General features: G+C 31.5%; 1 protein-coding gene across 1 annotated transcript in view; it reads right to left on the reverse strand.

The window, feature by feature from the left end:
* Nucleotides 1–13,572, reverse strand: part of LOC137643775 (septation ring formation regulator EzrA-like) — a 48,514-nt gene extending 34,942 nt beyond the window's left edge. The window contains exons 1-2 of the mRNA XM_068376463.1: nt 13,491–13,572; nt 485–1,164 (exon numbers count right to left, since the gene is read on the reverse strand). Of these exons, the coding sequence (XP_068232564.1) occupies nt 485–1,164; nt 13,491–13,572 (762 nt within the window). The remainder of the gene's footprint in view (nt 1–484; nt 1,165–13,490) is intronic.
* Between the last annotated feature and the right edge of the window lie 5,257 nt (nt 13,573–18,829).

Here is an 18,829-nt window from a genome sequence, read left to right on the forward strand (position 1 = left end):
AACAAGTAAAATATCAATTACAATAGAAAACCGATTACCTGATCACAAGTCCTTTTGGATCGCAATGACTATTAGTAAATAACCACAGATCATTATACTGATGACAGAGGCAACAAAAATTGCTAATGCTATTGTCAATATGCAAGCCCCATAAAAAATTCAATCCTAATTAGTTTATTGCAAGGGCTGTCTGATCAATGACTGGGAGCCAACCAGTGTTTTAATCAATAAAGTTCAAAGTTATCAAATGTTGTGTCTATTTCCTTAAATACTACCTTAACCTTAAGGGAAAATTTTCTGTGACATTATCTAGAATATCTGGAAAATTTCCTGTGACATTATCTAGAATAGCTGGAAAATTTTCTGTGACATTATTTAGAATAGCTGGAAAATTTTCTGTGACATTATTTGGAATAGCAGGAAAATTTTCTGTGAAATTATTTAGAATAACTGGAAAATTTTCTGTGACATTATTTAGAATAACTGGAAAATTTTCTGTGACATTATCTAGAATAGCTGGAAGATTTTCTGTGACATTATCTAGAATAACTTGAAGATTTTCTGTGACATTATCTAGAATAGCGGGAAGATTTTCTGTGACATTATCTAGAATAACTGGAAGATTTTCTGTGACATTATCTAGAATAACTGGAAAATTTTCTGTGACATATAGAAAAGCTGGAAGATTTTCTGTGACACTATCTAGAATAGCTGGAAAATTTTCAGTGATAATATCTAGAATAACTGGAAGATTTTCTGTGACATTATCTTGAATAACTGAAAGATTTTCCGTGACATTATTTACAATAGCTGGAATATTTTCTGTGACATTATCTAGAATAGCTGGAAAATTTTCTGTGACATTATCTAGAATAGCTGGAAAATTTCCTGTGACATTATCTAGAATAGCTGGAAGATTTTCTGTGACATTATCTAGAATAGCTGGAAGATTTTCTGTGACATCATCTAGAATAGCTGGAAAATTTTCTGTGACATTATCTAGAATAGCTGGAAGATTTTCTGTGACATCATCTAGAATAGCTGGAAAATTTCCTGTGACATTATCTAGAATAGCTGGAAGATTTTCTGTGACATTATCTAGAATAACTGGAAGATTTTCTGTGACATCATCTAGAATAGCTGGAAAATTTTCTGTGACATTATCTAGAATAACAGGAAAATTTCTGTCTGGATAATTTTATGTGACATCTAGAATAGCTGGAAGATTTTCTGTGACATTATCTAGAATAGCTGGAAAATTTTCTGCGACATTATCTAGAATAGCTGGAAAATTTTCTGTGACATTATTTAGAATAGCTGGAAAATTTTCTGTAACATTTTCTAGAATAGCTGCAAATGTTTCTGTGACATCTAAAATAGCTGGAAGATTTTCTGTGACATTATCTAGAATAACTGGAAGATTTTCTGTGACATTATCTAGAATAACTGGAAGATTTTCTGTGACATTATCTAGAAGAACAGGAAAATTCTGTCTGGATAATTTATGTGACATCTAGAAAAGCTGGAAGATTTTCTGTGACATTATCTAGAATAACCGTAAGATTTCCTGTGACATTATCTAGAATAGCTGGAAAATTTTCTGTGACATTATTTAGAATAGCTGGAAAATTTTCTGTGACATTATCTAGAATAACAGGAAAATTTCTGTCTGGATAATTTTATGTGACATCTAGAATAGCTGGAAGATTTTCTGTGACATTATCTAGAATAGCTGGAAAATTTTCTGCGACATTATCTAGAATAGCTGGAAAATTTTCTGTGACATTATTTAGAATAGCTGGAAAATTTTCTGTAACATTTTCTAGAATAGCTGCAAATGTTTCTGTGACATCTAAAATAGCTGGAAGATTTTCTGTGACATTATCTAGAATAGCTGGAAAATTTTCTGTGACATTATCTAGAATAACTGGAAGATTTTCTGTGACATTATCTAGAATAACTGGAAGATTTTCTGTGACATTATCTAGAAGAACAGGAAAATTCTGTCTGGATAATTTATGTGACATCTAGAAAAGCTGGAAGATTTTCTGTGACATTATCTAGAATAACCGGAAGATTTCCTGTGACATTATCTAGAATAGCTGGAAAATTTTCTGTGACATTATCTAGAATAGCTGGAAGATTTCTGTCTGTATAATTTTATGTGACATCTAGAAAAGCTGGAAGATCTTCTGTGACATTATCTAGAATAACAGGAAAATTTCTGTCTGGATAATTTTATGTGACATCTAGAATAGCTGGAAGATTTTCTGTGACATTATCTAGAATAGCTGGAAGATTTTCTGTGACATTATCTAGAATAGCTGGAAGATTTCTGTCTGTATAATTTTATGTGACATCTAGAATAGCTGGAAGATTTTCTGTGACATTATCTAGAATAGCTGGAAGATTTTCTGTGACATTATCTAGAAAAGCTGGAAGATTTTCTGTGACATTATCTAGAATAGCTGGAAGATTTCTGTCTGTATAATTTTATGCGACATCTAGAAAAGCTGGAAGATTTTCTGTGACATTATCTAAAATAACAGGAAAATTTCTGTCTGGATAATTTTATGTGACATCTAGAAAAGCTGGAAGATTTTCTGTGACATTATCTAGAATAGCTGGAAGATTTTCTGTGATATCTAGAATAACTGGAAGATTTTCTGTGACATTATCTAGAATAGCAGGAAAATTTCTGTCTGGATAATTTTATGTGACATCTAGAAAAGCTGGAAGATTTTCTGTGACATTATCTAGAATAGCTGGAAGATTTTCTGTGACATTTAATATTTGGAATTTGACCGAAATGTATGTTCATTATCATCGTCTTCATCATCTCCTCCTTCGCCTATTGACGCAAAGATAAGCGTAATGATATAAACAAAGGCAATTTGGTGTCCCGTTAATGATCATCCCGTAATTGTGTTCCGGTTAATGGTTTAACACCATTAAAAATCCTGACGAAAATACAATTGATAAATAATGGCTTACGGCCCCTTTCTTCAGATAGGATGTAGAGATAACAAGAGTGTTTCCAGTCATTAACCCTGCAGACGTGACGAAACTAGAGGGGCACTCAGTAGAGCGCAGACCTCCACCGTGGAAGTTTTTTTCTCTACCTTTTGCTCGACATTGACCTTGACCTTTGACCTTAACCTGTATTAATTGGCATGGATTTTCATACATTCAAATATGAACCATGTTTGAAGTCTGTGTGACAACGATGTCCAAACTTATGGCTGAATACGTGAATTGGACATTTTGCTTAGCTGTGACCTTGACCTTTGACCTTGACATTCCAAAATTTAATAATTTCCAGCTTTGCCCTTAACATATATATTGGCTTGGATTTCCATACACTCAAATATGAACGAAGTTTGCAGTCTCTGTGAAAACGATGGCCAAAGGTATGACTGATTACGTGAATTGGACATTTTGCGTGTTGTGACCTTGATCTTTGACTTTGACATTCCAAAATTTAATCCTTTACAGGTTTTTTGCATAACAGATAATCCCTGCAAGTTATATTACTATACGATTAAGATTGTGACCAGGAAGCTGTTCACAAACAAACAAACACACAAACACAAACTTATGGCTGATTAAGAGAATTGGACATTTTGCTTGGCTGTGACCTTGACCTTTGACCATGACCTTCCAAAATTTAATCATCTCTAGCTCCTTTTGCATAACAGATAATTCCTGCAAGTTTCATTACGATTAAAATTGTAGCCAGGAAGCCGTTCACAAACAAACACATAGAATCACACAAACAGGGAGTAAATCATAACCTCCTTCCAACTTCGCTGGCGGAGGTAATAAAAGGAAGAAAAGGAGATCCGTGCCCTGCAAGGCTCAACATCTGCAACGGTACAATCGGCCAGTCACCGAGAGGTACAGTTGTTCAACGGCCACAACAGGACGCCAGACGAAACAGCAGAAATATCGACAGAGGAACCATTGGATAGAATGTAAATGTTGACAAAAGAGGAATTACAAGGATTTGACTGGAAATGTTTGGAGGTGAAATGTAGAGTTTGAAGTGTATTATTATTATTATTATTATTATTATTATTATTATTATTATTATTATTATTAGCTAAATTACAACCTTACTTAGGTATTATTATTATTATTATTATTATTATTATTATTATTATTATTATTATTATTATTATTATTATTATTATTATTATTATCAGCTGAGCTACAATACGTGTGTATTATTATTATTATTATTATTATTATTATTATTATTATTATTATTATCAGCTAAGCTACAATACTTGTGTCAATCCGAAGTGGCCAGTGTGGTAGTAAAATGGCCAAACCCCAGACCTGAAAAAGGACATGTCTGCAAATCTCACACAATTGAATAAGGACATGTCTGAGGCCTTTGTCCTGCGGTGGACTACAAAACGACCGAAATTGTTGTTGTTACATATACATACGGGTATATTATTATTATTATTATTATTATTATTATTATTATTATTATTGTTATCCAAGCTACAACCCTAGTTGGAAAAGCAAGATGCTATAAGCCTAGGGGCTCCAACAGGGAAAAATAGCCCAGTGAGGAAAGGAAATAAGGAAATAAATAAATGAAGAGAACAAATTAACAATAAATCGTTCTAAAAAAATTAACAACGTCAAAACAGACATGTCACATATAAACTATAAACAACATCAAAAACAAATATGTCATAAATAAACTATAAAAAGACTCATGTCAGCCTGGTCAACATAAAAACATTTGCTCCAACTTTGAACTTTTGAAGTTCTACTGATTCAACTACCCGATTAGGAAGATAATTCCACAACTTGGTAAAAGCTGGAATAAAACTTCTAGAGTACTGCGTAGTATTGAGCCTCATGATGGAGAAGGCCTGGCTATTAGAATTAACTGCCTGCCTAGTATTACAAACAGGATAGAATTGTCCTGGGAGATCTGAATGTAAAGGATGTACGTACTACATAACAGAAAGCACTGACACATGTTATGAGCATATATCAACGAATGTGTGAAGTGGGAAATGAAAATATCTTATCTCTGAGCCTCCCAAAGGTTAAAGATAAAGATAAAATGAGATACTAAATCCACAACCACCGAAGTTACGTGGAAAATAATCTTTTAGTTATTAATTAATTCAATTTTATTTGTTATTGTTATTACTTGGACCCAAATACGGTGTATTACTGAATTATATTAGTTACAATCCTAGAGTAATTTCGGTCAGTTCATCGCCAATAAGTCGTTTAATTTTATATTGAATAATTAATTTTCATAAACACAGTAGTTATACATGACGAAGAGAGAAAGGGCTGATAGGCAAGGACACCTTGTTTCAATAATAATAATAATAATAATAATAATAATAATAATAATAATAATAATAAAACACCAGGGTATATATATATATATATATATATATATATATATATATATATATATATATATATATATATATATATATATACATATATATATATATATATATATATATATATTTACAGTATATATATACATATATATATATTATATATATATATATATATATATATATATATATATATATATATGTATATATATATATATATATATATACATATATATACATATATATATATATATATATATATATATATATATATATATATATATATATATATATATATATATATATATAGATATATATATATATATACATATATATATATATATATATATATATATATATATATATATATATATATATATATATATATGTATATATATATATATATATATATATATATATATATATATATATATCTATATATATATATATATATATAGATATATATATATATATATATATATATATATATATATATATATATATACATATATATGTATATATATATATATATATATATATATATATATATATATATATACATATACATATATATATGTATGTATATATATATATATATATATATATATATATATATATAGATAGATAGATAGATAGATAGATATAGATATTGTATATTTTAAAATTACAGTGGCTTTCGGACGATTTATAAATAATTGAAGCCGAAATTCAGAATAAGGTAAGATTTTGTTCTAAATTAACAAAACAAATAGCAAAAATAAGTTTTACTCATATAAACGAATTAGAGGAAATCTCTCCTTAGAAGAGCTCTTATCCATACATGAACCAGTAGATAACAGCTATCTGATATCTATTGGTATATGCCCACACACACATCCGTGCTGCCATGTCGTATGGTGAAAGGTATAGAATGTTATCAGCTTGTCTGTGAAATTTCTTCAAATACATCCTGTCCAGTCTAAGCGTGATAATGACACATGGGTTTTCGGAGACTAGAAGGATCCTTCCTTTCTGTAGAGAGTTGATCAGAAAAAGTTGCTTTGGTTTTAAAAATTGGTGCTAGAATTGTTGGAGACAAAAGACTATCCTTAATAGAAACTACCTTTGGTTTTAAAAAATGATGCATGAATTGTCGGAGACAAAAGACGACCCTTAATTAAAAAATCTACCTTTAGGTTTTAAAAAATGGCACTTGAATTGTTGGAGACAAAAAACCATCCTTAATAAAAAGTACCTTTGGGTTTTAAAAAATGGCACTTGAATTGTTGGAGACAAAAAACCATCCTTAATAAAAAGTACCTTTGGTTTTAAAAAATGGCACTTGACTTGTTGGAGAAAAAAAACCATCCTTAATAAAAAGTACCTATGGTTTTAAAAAATGGCACTTGACTTGTTGGAGACAAAAAACCATCCTTAATAAAAAGTACCTTTGGTATTAAAAAATGGCACTTGACTTGTTGGAGACAAAAGACGATACTTCATAAAAAGTTCCTTTGGTTTTAGAAAATGGCACTTGAATTGTTGGAGACAAAAAAACTATCCTTAATAAAAAGTACCTTTGGTTTTAAAAAATGGCGCTTGACTTGTTGGAGACAAAAGACGACCCTTATTAAAAAACTACCTTTGGTTTAATAAAAATGGCCCTGGAATTGTCGGAGACAAAAGACGATACTTCATAAAAACTACCTTTGATTTTAATAAAAATGGCACTTGACTTGTTGGAGACAAAAGACGATACTTCATAAAAAGTTCCTTTGGTTTAAAAAATGGCACATGAATTATCGGAGACAAAAAACCATCCTTAATAAAAAGTACCTTTGGTTTTAAAAAATGGTACTTGACTTGTCGGAGACAAAAGACGACCCTTAATAAAAAGTACCTTTGGTTTTTTAAAAAATGGCACTGGTATTGTCGGAGACAAAAGACGACCCTTAATAAAAAACTACAAAGACGACCCTTAATAAAAAACTACAAAGACGATCCTTAATAAAAAACTACAAAGACGACCCTTAATAAAAAACTATGTTTGGTTTTCAAAAATGGCACTTGAATTATCGAAGACATAAGACGACCCTTAATAAAAAACTACAAAGACGACCCTTAATAAACAACTACGTTTGGTTTTAAAAAATGCCACTTGAATTGTCAGAGACAAAAGACGACCCTTAATAAAAAAATACCTTTGGTTTTAAAAAATGGCACTTGACTTGTCAGAGACAAAAGACGATACTTCATAAACAGTTCTTTTGGTTTTAATAAAAATGACACTTGAATTGTCGGAGGCAAAAAAACGATCCAATATTTTTTTTTTTTAAATAAAATAAGTAATTTTGTGTGTGTATAAAGAAATGAAATCAATATAGATATTAAAAAAAGTACTAGAGGATAGATATGATGAAAAGAAGAGAAAAAATACAAGAATTTATAAAGAAGGAAATTACTATAATGGAAAAAAGTAACACGTGCCTATATAAATTATAATCTTTAAAAAATATCAAAGCATTATTCATATTAATGGCTATATCAGTATAAAAGGAATAACTATATGGAATATCTAATTTAATGTTGTTACTACTCTTAAGATATTTTATTTTGATTATTCATTGCTTCTCCCGTACTTTAATTATTTCCTTGTTTCCTTTCCTCACTGGGCTATCTTTCCTTGTTGGAGCCCTTGTGATTATAGCATCCTGTTTTTCCAACTAGGGTAGAAGCTTTGCTAGTAATAATAATAATAACAATAATAATAATAATAATAATAATAATAATAATACCAAAAACTCAAATAATGTTAATAGAAACTGAATGTCTAATTTTTCATATGGCAATCAGATAACCTTACAACTTCAGAAAATATTTTAATAATAATAATAATAATAATAATAATAATAATAATAATAATAATAATAATAATAATAATAATAATAATAATAATAATAATAATAATACCAAAAACTCAAATAATGTTAATAGAAACTGAATGTCTAATTTTTCATATGGTAATCAGATAACTTTACAACTTCAGAAAATATTTTAATAATAATAATAATAATAATAATAATAATAATAATAATAATAATAATAATAATAATAATAATAATAATAATAATAATAATAATAATAATAATAATAATAATAATAATAACTCAAATAATGATAATAGTAACTTTAGGTATAATTTTTCATCTGACAATCAGCAAAAATTACAGTTTCAGATAATATTTTATCTGTCTCATTCCAAAATACAACGATACTCTGATTTATTCTTAAAGAATCGAACTTCACAAATTTATAACTCAAACTTCTTACTTATAGCTTTCTGTGTATTAATCTAAGTAGTATATATCAAATGATGTTAAAAGTCAAAATTTACCCTTTTTCTTATCCCTAGTTATGTTAGGGACAGGGGAAGAGGTACACTGCACTGTCAAAAAAACCGTAAATTTAATAGGAAATTCTTCGTAAAAATCTACTGTTCTCAGCCGCATTTCAGTAAAATACAGGCGACCGTATTTTCTACCCTACTTTGTTATTATCTCCTAAGGGTTGATGACCATAATATCACTACTTTACATGAATATATCCGTTTCTAAAACGGTAAATGTCCGGCAACATTTATTCCAGGATTTTTACCATTTTTTACGGCAAATTTTTAAGTGTGGAGTGGCTTTTTTTTTTTTTTTTTTTTTTTTTTTTTTTTTTTTTTTTTTTTTTTTTTTTTTGAGATATCCGTTTTTTAAACGGTATATGTCCGGCAACATTTATTCCAGGATTCTTACCATATTTTTACGGCAAATTTTTAAGTGTGAAGTGTTTTTACTTATTTTTTTTTTTTTTTTTTTTTTTTTTTTTTTTTTTTTTGTAATATCCGTTTTTAAAACAGAAATTGTCCGGCAACATTTATTCCAGGATTCTTACCATATTTTTACGGCAAATTTTTAACAGTGTGAAGTGTTTTTTTTTTCTTTTTCTTTTTTTTAATATCCGTTTTTAAAACAGAAAATGTCCGGCAACATTTATTCCAGGATTTTTACCATTTTTAACGGCAAATTTTTAACAGTATGAAGTGGTTTTTCTTTTTATTTTTTTTTTTTTATTTTTAGAAAAGAGCCGCTGAGAAAATCTTCTCCGTGGGGAATATTACCAGCGAAGGGGAGGGGAGCTAATTCTTACTTGTCATCAGACGTAAGTATTTACTAATCAGATAAAAAGCCAAAGAGCCCTATTTAAGAAGTTTAGCTAATAAACCCTTGAGCAAGAGGGGAACGGTCAGAAGTAGATCTTACCGCTGGTCTAAAAGTGAACTGGGTTCTAGATATTGAAGAAAAGGAGAAAAAGGTTTAATTCTGAGTTACCTGAACTGTTAAAAAAAACCGTAATTTTAATCGGAAATTCTCCGTAAAAATATAGGCCACTGTTCTAAGCCCTGGTCTAAAAGTGAACTGGGTTCTAGGTATTGAAGAAAAGGAGAAAAAAAGTTTAATTCTGAGTTACCTGAACTGTTAAAAAACCGTAATTTTAATCGGAAATGCTCCGTAAAAATATAGGCCACTGTTCTAAGCCCTGGTCTAAAAGTGAACTGGGTTCTAGATATTGAAGAAAAGGAGAAAAAGGTTTAATTCTGAGTTACCTGAACTGTTAAAAAAAAACCGTAATTTTAATCGGAAATTCTCCGTAAAAATATAGGCCACTGTTCTAAGCCCTGGTCTAAAAGTGAACTGGGTTCTAGATATTGAAGAAAAGGAGAAAAAGGTTTAATTCTGAGTTACCTGAACTGTTAAAAAACCGTAATTTCAATCGGAAATTCTCCGTAAAAATATAGGCCACTGTTCTAAGCCCTGGTCTATAAGTGAACTGGGTTCTAGATATTGAAGAAAAGGAGAAAAAAAGGTTTAATTCTGAGTTACGTGAACTGTTAAAAAAACCGTAATTTTAATCGGATAGTCTCCGTAAAAATATAGGCCACTGTTCTAAGCCCTATTTCAGTAAACTATTGGCGACCGTAATTTTTACCCTACTTTGTTAATATCTTTTACGGGTTGGTAACTGTAATATCACTCCTTCACGTCAATATATCCGTTTTTAAACGGTAAATGCTTGTGCACATATATTCCAGGATTTATAGTTTTTTTTTTTTTTTTTTTTTTTTTTTTTTTTTTTTTTTTTTTTTTTTTTTTTTTTTACTGCAAATGTTTAAGAGTTTGGCACAGGCAAAGTTATTGTAGTGATACAGTGATACAATACAATAGTTGTAACATTTGGCACTGGTAAAGTTAGTGTAGTGATACAGTCAAGTTACAATAACATCCTACACTTAAGAATTTGCATTAAAAAACGGTAAAAGTCTGGCAACATTTATTACAGGATTTTTACCGTTTTAAAAACGGTTACATTGACGTAAAAGAAGTAATATGACGGACACCAACCCGTAAAATATAAGAACAAAGTGTGTTAAAATAACATTCGACTGTATTTTACTGAAATGAGGCTGAGAACAGCATATTTTTACGGAGAATTTCCGATTAAAAATACTGTTTTTTTTTTTTTTTTTTTTTTTTTTTTTTAACTGCGTTACCTTGATGCAGCTAAACAATCTCCATTTCCATAGTCTCTCAGCAAAGGGAAGGCATTGAGATCAGGGGAAAACAACCTACGGGTTGTTATTGGTCAACATAGAACATGTTCAATACCTTTCACGGTCTTGTATGGAACATTCCCAATGAAGATACTCCAAACATTGTTATCCCTCGAGTTTCAAAATCCCAACACATTCAATAGAGACTATGAATAAATGGACTTCGAGAAGCAGGAAGCCATTAATCATAAATACCATCAACAACAACATGGCGAAAACAAAAGGATGGATCCCCAATTAGGGTTTTTGCCCAAATACAATGGTAAGTAAACTTGGTTCAATCAAACTGTTTAAAAATAAAGCATATCGTTACAAACAGTATGAATGACAAACATTGTTTGAATGCGAACAAAGACTTACATACGCATGTGGGCCAGTGGAAGCAAGGTTATGGGTGTATATATATAAAGGTTTTACTCCACGATAAAGAAGAAGAGATGACGTAAAGGCTGCTTAGTTTGTTCGTTCAAGCCTCTTCGAGAGCTATTCAGATAACTTGAAATGTACGCCATAGATCACACTCACTATAGCTTCAGACTTTCAGATAGCTATATTCTCTCTCTCTCTCTCTCTCTCTCTCTCTCTCTCTCTCTCTCTCTCTCTCTCTCTCTCTCAGTTTCAAAGCATATCTTTCACTCACTATAGCTTCAGACATTCAGATAGCTATATTCTCTCTCTCTCTCTCTCTCTCTCTCTCCTCTCTCTCTCTCTCTCTCTTCCTCTCTCTCTCTCTCTCTCTCTCTCTCTCTCAGTTTTAAAGCTTACCATTCACGCACTAGCTCCAGTTTAGAAAGCTAAGCTTCTCTCTCTCTCTCTCTCTCTCTCTCTCTCTCTCTCTCTCTCTCTCTCCTCTCTCTCTCTCAGTTTTAAAGCTTATCTTTCACTCATTCTTACTCCAGTAATTATTATTATTATTATTATTATTATTATTATTATTATTATTATTATTACTAACTATCTTATAAGCTAAAACCAACAATTTGCGTCTCACGATATGCAATGATAATCAAGGTTAGGTTGAAGGGGCGTACTCCTCAAGGAGACGATATACTGTATAGGAATTATTTATTTAATGATGTTACTGTTCTTAAAAAAATTTTCCCTTGTTTCCTTTTCTCACTGAGGTGTTTTTGCTGATGGGGCCCTTGGGCTTATAGCATCCTGCTTTTCCAACCAGGGTTGTAGCTTAGTAAGTAAGTAATAATAATAATATTAATAATAATGATAATAATAATAATAATAATAATAGTTACTAGAGTAAGAATGAGTGAAAGATAAGCTTTTAAACAGAGAGAGAGAGAGAGAGAGAGAGAGAGAGAGAGAGAGAGAGAGAGAGAGAGAGAGAGAGAGGGGGGGGGGAATTATAATTTGTAGAGTTTTATAGATTGAATTCAACTCTAATGTTTAGTGACAGGGCAGAATAGTATTGAGAGAGAGAGAGAGAGAGAGAGAGAGAGAGAGAGAGAGAGAGAGAGAGAGAGAGAGAGAGAGAGAGAGAGAATTATAATTTGTAGAGTTTTATAGATTAAATTCAACTCTGAACTTAGTGACAAAGCAGAATAATAATCGGAGAGAGAGAGAGAGAGAGAGAGAGAGAGAGAGAGAGAGAGAGAGAGAGAGAGAGAGAGAGAGAGAGAGAGAGAGAGAGAGAGAGAGAATATAGCTATCTGAAAGTCTGAAGCCAGTGAGTGAAAGAAATGCTTTAAAACTGAGAGAGAGAGAGAGAGAGGAGAGAGAGAGAGAGAGAGAGAGAGAGAGAGAGAGAGAGAGAGAGAGAGAGAGAGAGAGAGAGAGAGAGAGAGAGAGAGAGAATGTAGCTATCTGAAAGTCTGAAGCTATAGTGAGTGAAGGAAATGCTTTAAAAACAGAGAGAGAGAGAGAGAGAGAGAGAGAGAGAGAGAGAGAGAGAGAGAAGAGAGAGAGAGAGAGAGAGAGAGAGAGAGAGAATATAGCTATCTGAAAGTCTGAAGCTATAGTGAGTGAAGGAAATGCTTTAAAACTGAGAGAGAGAGAGAGAGAGAGAGAGAGAGAGAGGAGAGAGAGAGAGAGAGAGAGAGAGAGAGAGAGAGAGAGAGAAAACATCCCACAGAAAAGTCAGGTCTCCCACCAAATCCAACCAGCCTCAGGTCGCGCCCCCCCCCCCCCCTTTGGGAGAGCGTCCTCTCATTCATCTACAAAGAAAAGGAGAGAGAGAGAGAGAGAGAGAGAGGAGAGAGAGAGAGAGAGAGAGAGAGAGACTCAGAAGATTAAGGTTTCAGAAGAAAAAAAAAAACGCTCATCGCCAAGCCCGTGGCCCACCGCAGACAATCCTGACGGCTCCTTCAACCGGAAATCATCTGTAGGAGTGGAATTTCCCCTTTTGCATCCGGGAACCACCGACGCCAAAGGTCTCCCCTCCCCCCCCATCCCTATGCCATCCGCAAAATGCTCCCCTTCCCCTCCCCCCAAGAGTTTTTCACGCTCCAGCTCACGCTCCAGCGAAAACGGAGCAGTAGCTACGTGGCGAACTTTCTCCACAATGCAAGGGCCGGAGCTTTCGCGTGGAGGAATCATGGAGCCTTTTCAATTAAAACCTGACTTTAGTCACGCATGTTAATGAGACAATAATGTTTTTTTTTTTACCAAAACTTCTTTAAAAAAAAAAAACTTGGATTGCAGTGAGAAAAAAAATTGGGATTGCAGAGATTGCTAAAAAAAAAACGTTGGATTACAGAGATTAAAAAAAAAATTGGATGGCAGAGATTATAAAAAATACTTTGGATTACAGAGATTGGAAAAAAAACGTTGGATTACAGAGATTGGAAAAAAACGTTGGATTGCAGAGATTGAAAAAACGCAGGATTACTGATATTGAATAAAAAAAACCTTGGATTGCAGAGATTGAAAAAAACGTTGGATTGCAGAGATTGAAAAAAAAAAAACGTTGGATTGCAGAGATTGAAAAAAAACGTTGGATTGCAGAGATTAAAAAAAAAACGTAGGATTGCTGATATTGAATAAAAAAACTTTGGATTGCAGAGATTGAAAAAAACGTTGGATTGCAGAGATTAAAAAAAAACATTGGATTGCAGAGATTGAAAAAAAAACGTTGGATTGCAGAGATAAAAAAAAACGTAGGATTGCTGATATTGAATAAAAAAAAACTTTGGATTGCAGAGATTGAAAAAAACGTTGGATTGCAGAGATTAAAAAAAATAAGACGTAGGGTTGCTGATATTGAATAAAAAAAAAGTTGGATTGCAGAGATTGAAAAAAAGTTGGATTGCGGAGATTGAAATAAAAAACGTTGGATTGCAGTTAAAAAAAAAAACTTGGATTGCATAGATTGAAATGACTGTCCTTTAGCTCCTATCAATAAGCGAGTCTTGTGTCTGGACGGTGTCTAGTTTTATTACCTTTTTCACATCCTTTTTCTTCCAGGTTATTTTTCCCTTTGCTGTATTTCATCATCTGAGCCGTCACTTTCCGGATGTCGTAATGATCGGATTGAACTCTGCAATTTTTTTTTTTTTTTTTTTTTTTTTTTTTTTTTGTAAAGAACAGCGCTTCCAGGCGTATATACTTCAATATTCCTTTTTACTTTCATACATTGTTATTGTTATTTTTGTATACCTAATATACCACAAGCTAATAGAAAATTACATAAGAAAACAGTGAATCATCTATAGAGGCTTTAACTTTTTGGTGACAATTGGATAAAAAAAAAACAACCGGATTGAACTCTACATTTTTTTTTTTTTTTTTAAAGAACAGCGCTTCCAGGCGTATATACTTCAATATATTTTTGTACCTGCATGCATTGTTATTGTTACTTTTGTCTAATATACCATAAGCTAATAGAAAATTACATATGAAAACAATGAATCATCTATAGAGGCTTTAACTTTTTGGTGACAATTGGATAAAATAACAACCGGATTGAACTAATTTTTTTTTTTTTTTTTTTTTTTTGTAAAGAACATCGCTTCCAGGCGTATATACTTCAATATTCCTCTTTACTTTCATGCATTGTTATTGTTACTTTTGTATACCTAATATACCACACGCTAATAGAAAATTACATAAGAAAACAGTGAATCATCTATAGAGGCTTTAACTTTTTGGTGACAATTGGATAAAAAAAAAACAACCGGATTGAACTCTACAATTTTTTTTTCTTTTTTTTTTTTGTAAAGAACAGCGCTTCCAGGCGTATATACTTCAATATTCCTTTTTACTTTCATGCATTGTTATTGTTACATTTGTCTAATATACCACAAGCTAATAGAGCATTACATATGAAAACAGTGAATCATCTATAGAAGCTTTAACCTTTTGGTGACAATTGGATAAAAAAAACATCGTTGGTTATTATTATTCATTATTATTATTACTAGCCAAGCTACAACCCTAGCTGGAAAAGCAAGATGCTATAAGCCCAAGGGCTCCAATAGGGAAAAATAGCCAAGTGAGGAAGGGAAATAAGGAAATAAATAAATAATGAGAACAAATTAACAGTAAATCATTCCAAAAAAAGTAACAACTTCAAAACAGATATGTCATATATGAAATATAAAAAGACTCATGTCCGCCTGTTCAACATAAAAAGATTTGCTGCAACTTTGAACTTTTGAAGTTCTACTGATTCAACTACCCAATTAGGAAGATCATTCCACAACTTAGTCACAGCTGGAATAAAACTTCTAGAATACTGTGCAGTATTGAGCCTCATGATGGAGAAGGCCTGGCTATTAGAATTAACTGCCTGCCTAGTATTACGAACAGGATAGAATTGTCCAGGGAGATCTGAATGTAAAGGATGGTCAGAGTTATGAAAAATCTTATGCAACATGCATAATGAACTAATCATAGGTTAGGTTAGAAAAGATGTGATAACATATAGAAAATTAGTTTTATATGAAGGGTGTATTCTATTCATAAAGTATTTCAATTGTTAATTACTTCACTTGTAGTTTATTTATTTCCTTATTTCCTTTCCTCACCGGGATATTTTTCCCTGTTGGACCCCTTGGACTTATAGCGTCATGCTTTTCCAGCTAGGGTTGAAGCTTAGCAAGTAATAATAATAATAATAATAAGAAGAAGAAGATGAAGAAGAAGAAGAAGAAGAAGAAAAAGAAGAAGAAGAAGAAAAAAAATTATTAATAATAATAATAATAATAATAATATAATAATAATAATAATAATAATATAATAATAATAATAATAATAATAGTAATGATAATAATAATAATAATAATAATAATAATAATGATAATAATAATAATAATAATAATAATATTCTCGAAAATTGGTTTTTGAATTAGCAATCTGCCATTTTGAGTCCAAAGATCCTTAATTTGAGGCACGGGTTTGTCTCGTTAGAATATATATGCTTCAATATTAATTTTTTTTACTTATTCCAAAATCTATAGGATTTATTTCTACACGTTTTAATTTGTTTCTTAAATGGATATTATCAATCCGCGAAGACCTGATTGTTAAACAAGAATACAATACATTTGTTGATTTTCAAAGAATGAATTCGCCTTACTAAAATAAGCAAAAAAAAACGAAAAAAAAAAAACGACAATTATGGTAATAACAATGTAATCAGCTGAAAGGTATTTTATATATATATATATATATATATATATATATATATATATATATATATATATATATATTCATATATATATATATATATATATATATATATTTATATATATATATATATATATATATAAATATATATATATATATATATATATATATATATATATATATATATATATATATACATATATATGTATATATATATAAATATATATATATATATATATACACACACACACACACACACACATATATATATATATATATATATATATATATATATATATATATATATATATATATATATATATGTATATATATTAGAATTACTATAATTTAACCTCTCAGCTTTAAACAAAATACACCTTTATAGATTTTTGAGGAATGAATTCGTAAAATAAGTAATAAAAATGACAATTATAATAATAACAATGTTATCACCACAAGGTAATTTTTTATATATTTCAATATTTCTATAATTTCCACCTTACAGCTTAAAACAAAACACGCCTTATTAAAATTCCCTTACTCAAAGTAATGAGAAGTTCAATTATAACAATAACAATGTTATCACCTCAAAGTTATTTTCTGTATATTTTAGCGTTTCTATAATTCACAATTTTACACCTTGCAGCTTTACCTCAACCAGAGCAAAATATCCTAAGAGCCAGGCGTCCCAAAACTACCACAAATATCCTACCATTTGCAATCTGGCAGTCCCCTTACTCCTGTGCTCCGAAAGGGTCATCAACTTTAATAGCAGACACCCCCAAAAGCTGTCAACAGCGGCCCCCCCCCCCTCCCCCCTCCCTCCCTCCCCCTCCCCATTCCTCGACCCCTCTAAAATACACGCCGGGTAATGTTTAATAGTAAATGAAAACACCGAAGCTGCATTACATGCATATGATTCTTTAAAGAGCGCTGAACTTGATGTCCTATTTCAATGGCGCCCGGGAAGCCACTGCAGGCAGGCAGCTGCGAGTTCTTGCAATCAAGCCATACGGCGAGAGAATGCATGCCTGCATTTTGGATGCTCAACAATGTTGCTTTGCTTGCGCTGTTGGAAATTTGCATTAAAATAACGGTAAATGCCTGGCAACATTTAGTCCGGGAATCTTATCGTTTTAAAAACGGATATATTAAAGTAAAGGAGTGATATTACGATCACCAACCCGTAAAATATAACAACAAAGTAGGGTAAAAATTACGGCCGCCTGAAATACTGAAATACGGATGAGAACAGTATGTTTTTACGGAGGATTTCCGATTAAAATTACGGTTTTTAAACAGTGCATATAAAGTGGCTGCTAGTAGTAATAGTGGTTCATGGTTTAATAAGAAGGCTTAGCTTAAACACAAGGACTATTAAAAAACCCGTAATATTAATCGGAAATTCTCCGTAAGAAATATACTGTTCTCAATTGCATTTCAGTAAAATACAGGCGACCTCAATTTTTACCCTACATTAATATTATCTTTTACGGGTTAGTGACCGTAATATCACTCCTTTACGTCAATATATCCGTTTTTAAAATGGTAAAAATTCTGATACAGGCGACCGTAATTTTTACCCTACATTATTATTATCTTTTACGGGCAAGTGACCGTAATATCACTCCTTTACGTCAATATATCCGTTTTTAAAAATGGTAAAAATTCTGGAATAAATATTGCCAGACATATATCGTTCTTTAATGCAAATTTTTTCAACAGTGTGCATAGGCTGCTTCTAGGAGTTCAATGACCTTTTATCACGCGGGGGAAAGGGGGGGGGGGAATTGCAACGTTAACGATGCCGCTCAAACCGAACTACCTTTCGGCTTACCACAGCGGAATGCGGAAATTACCAATCAACCGGCGCCATTTCTTCTCAGGGCAGGTAGAGGTCTCTTTTGTCTTCTGTGTGAGAAGAAGGAAAATCAATTAGATTCTTCGGCCCGAGTTCAGGGACGTCGCTTCCATTCGAAATATTGATGATAAGCTGCAAGTCTTCACCAATTCGTTAAATTTAGCCTTTCTGGGTGGGTCAAAAAATTGATTATTAGCCTCAAGTCTACCAATTCGTTCATTCAGCCTTTCTGAGTGGGTTAAAATATTGATTATTATCTCCAAGTCTTTACCAATTCGTTCATTTAGCCTTTCAGAGTGGGTCAAAAAATTGATTATTAGCCTTAAGTTTTTACCAATTCGTTCATTTAGCCTTTCTGAGTGGGTC

The sequence above is a fragment of the Palaemon carinicauda genome, chromosome 7 (genome assembly GCF_036898095.1).
Source record: "Palaemon carinicauda isolate YSFRI2023 chromosome 7, ASM3689809v2, whole genome shotgun sequence".
NCBI lineage: Eukaryota > Metazoa > Arthropoda > Malacostraca > Decapoda > Palaemonidae > Palaemon > Palaemon carinicauda.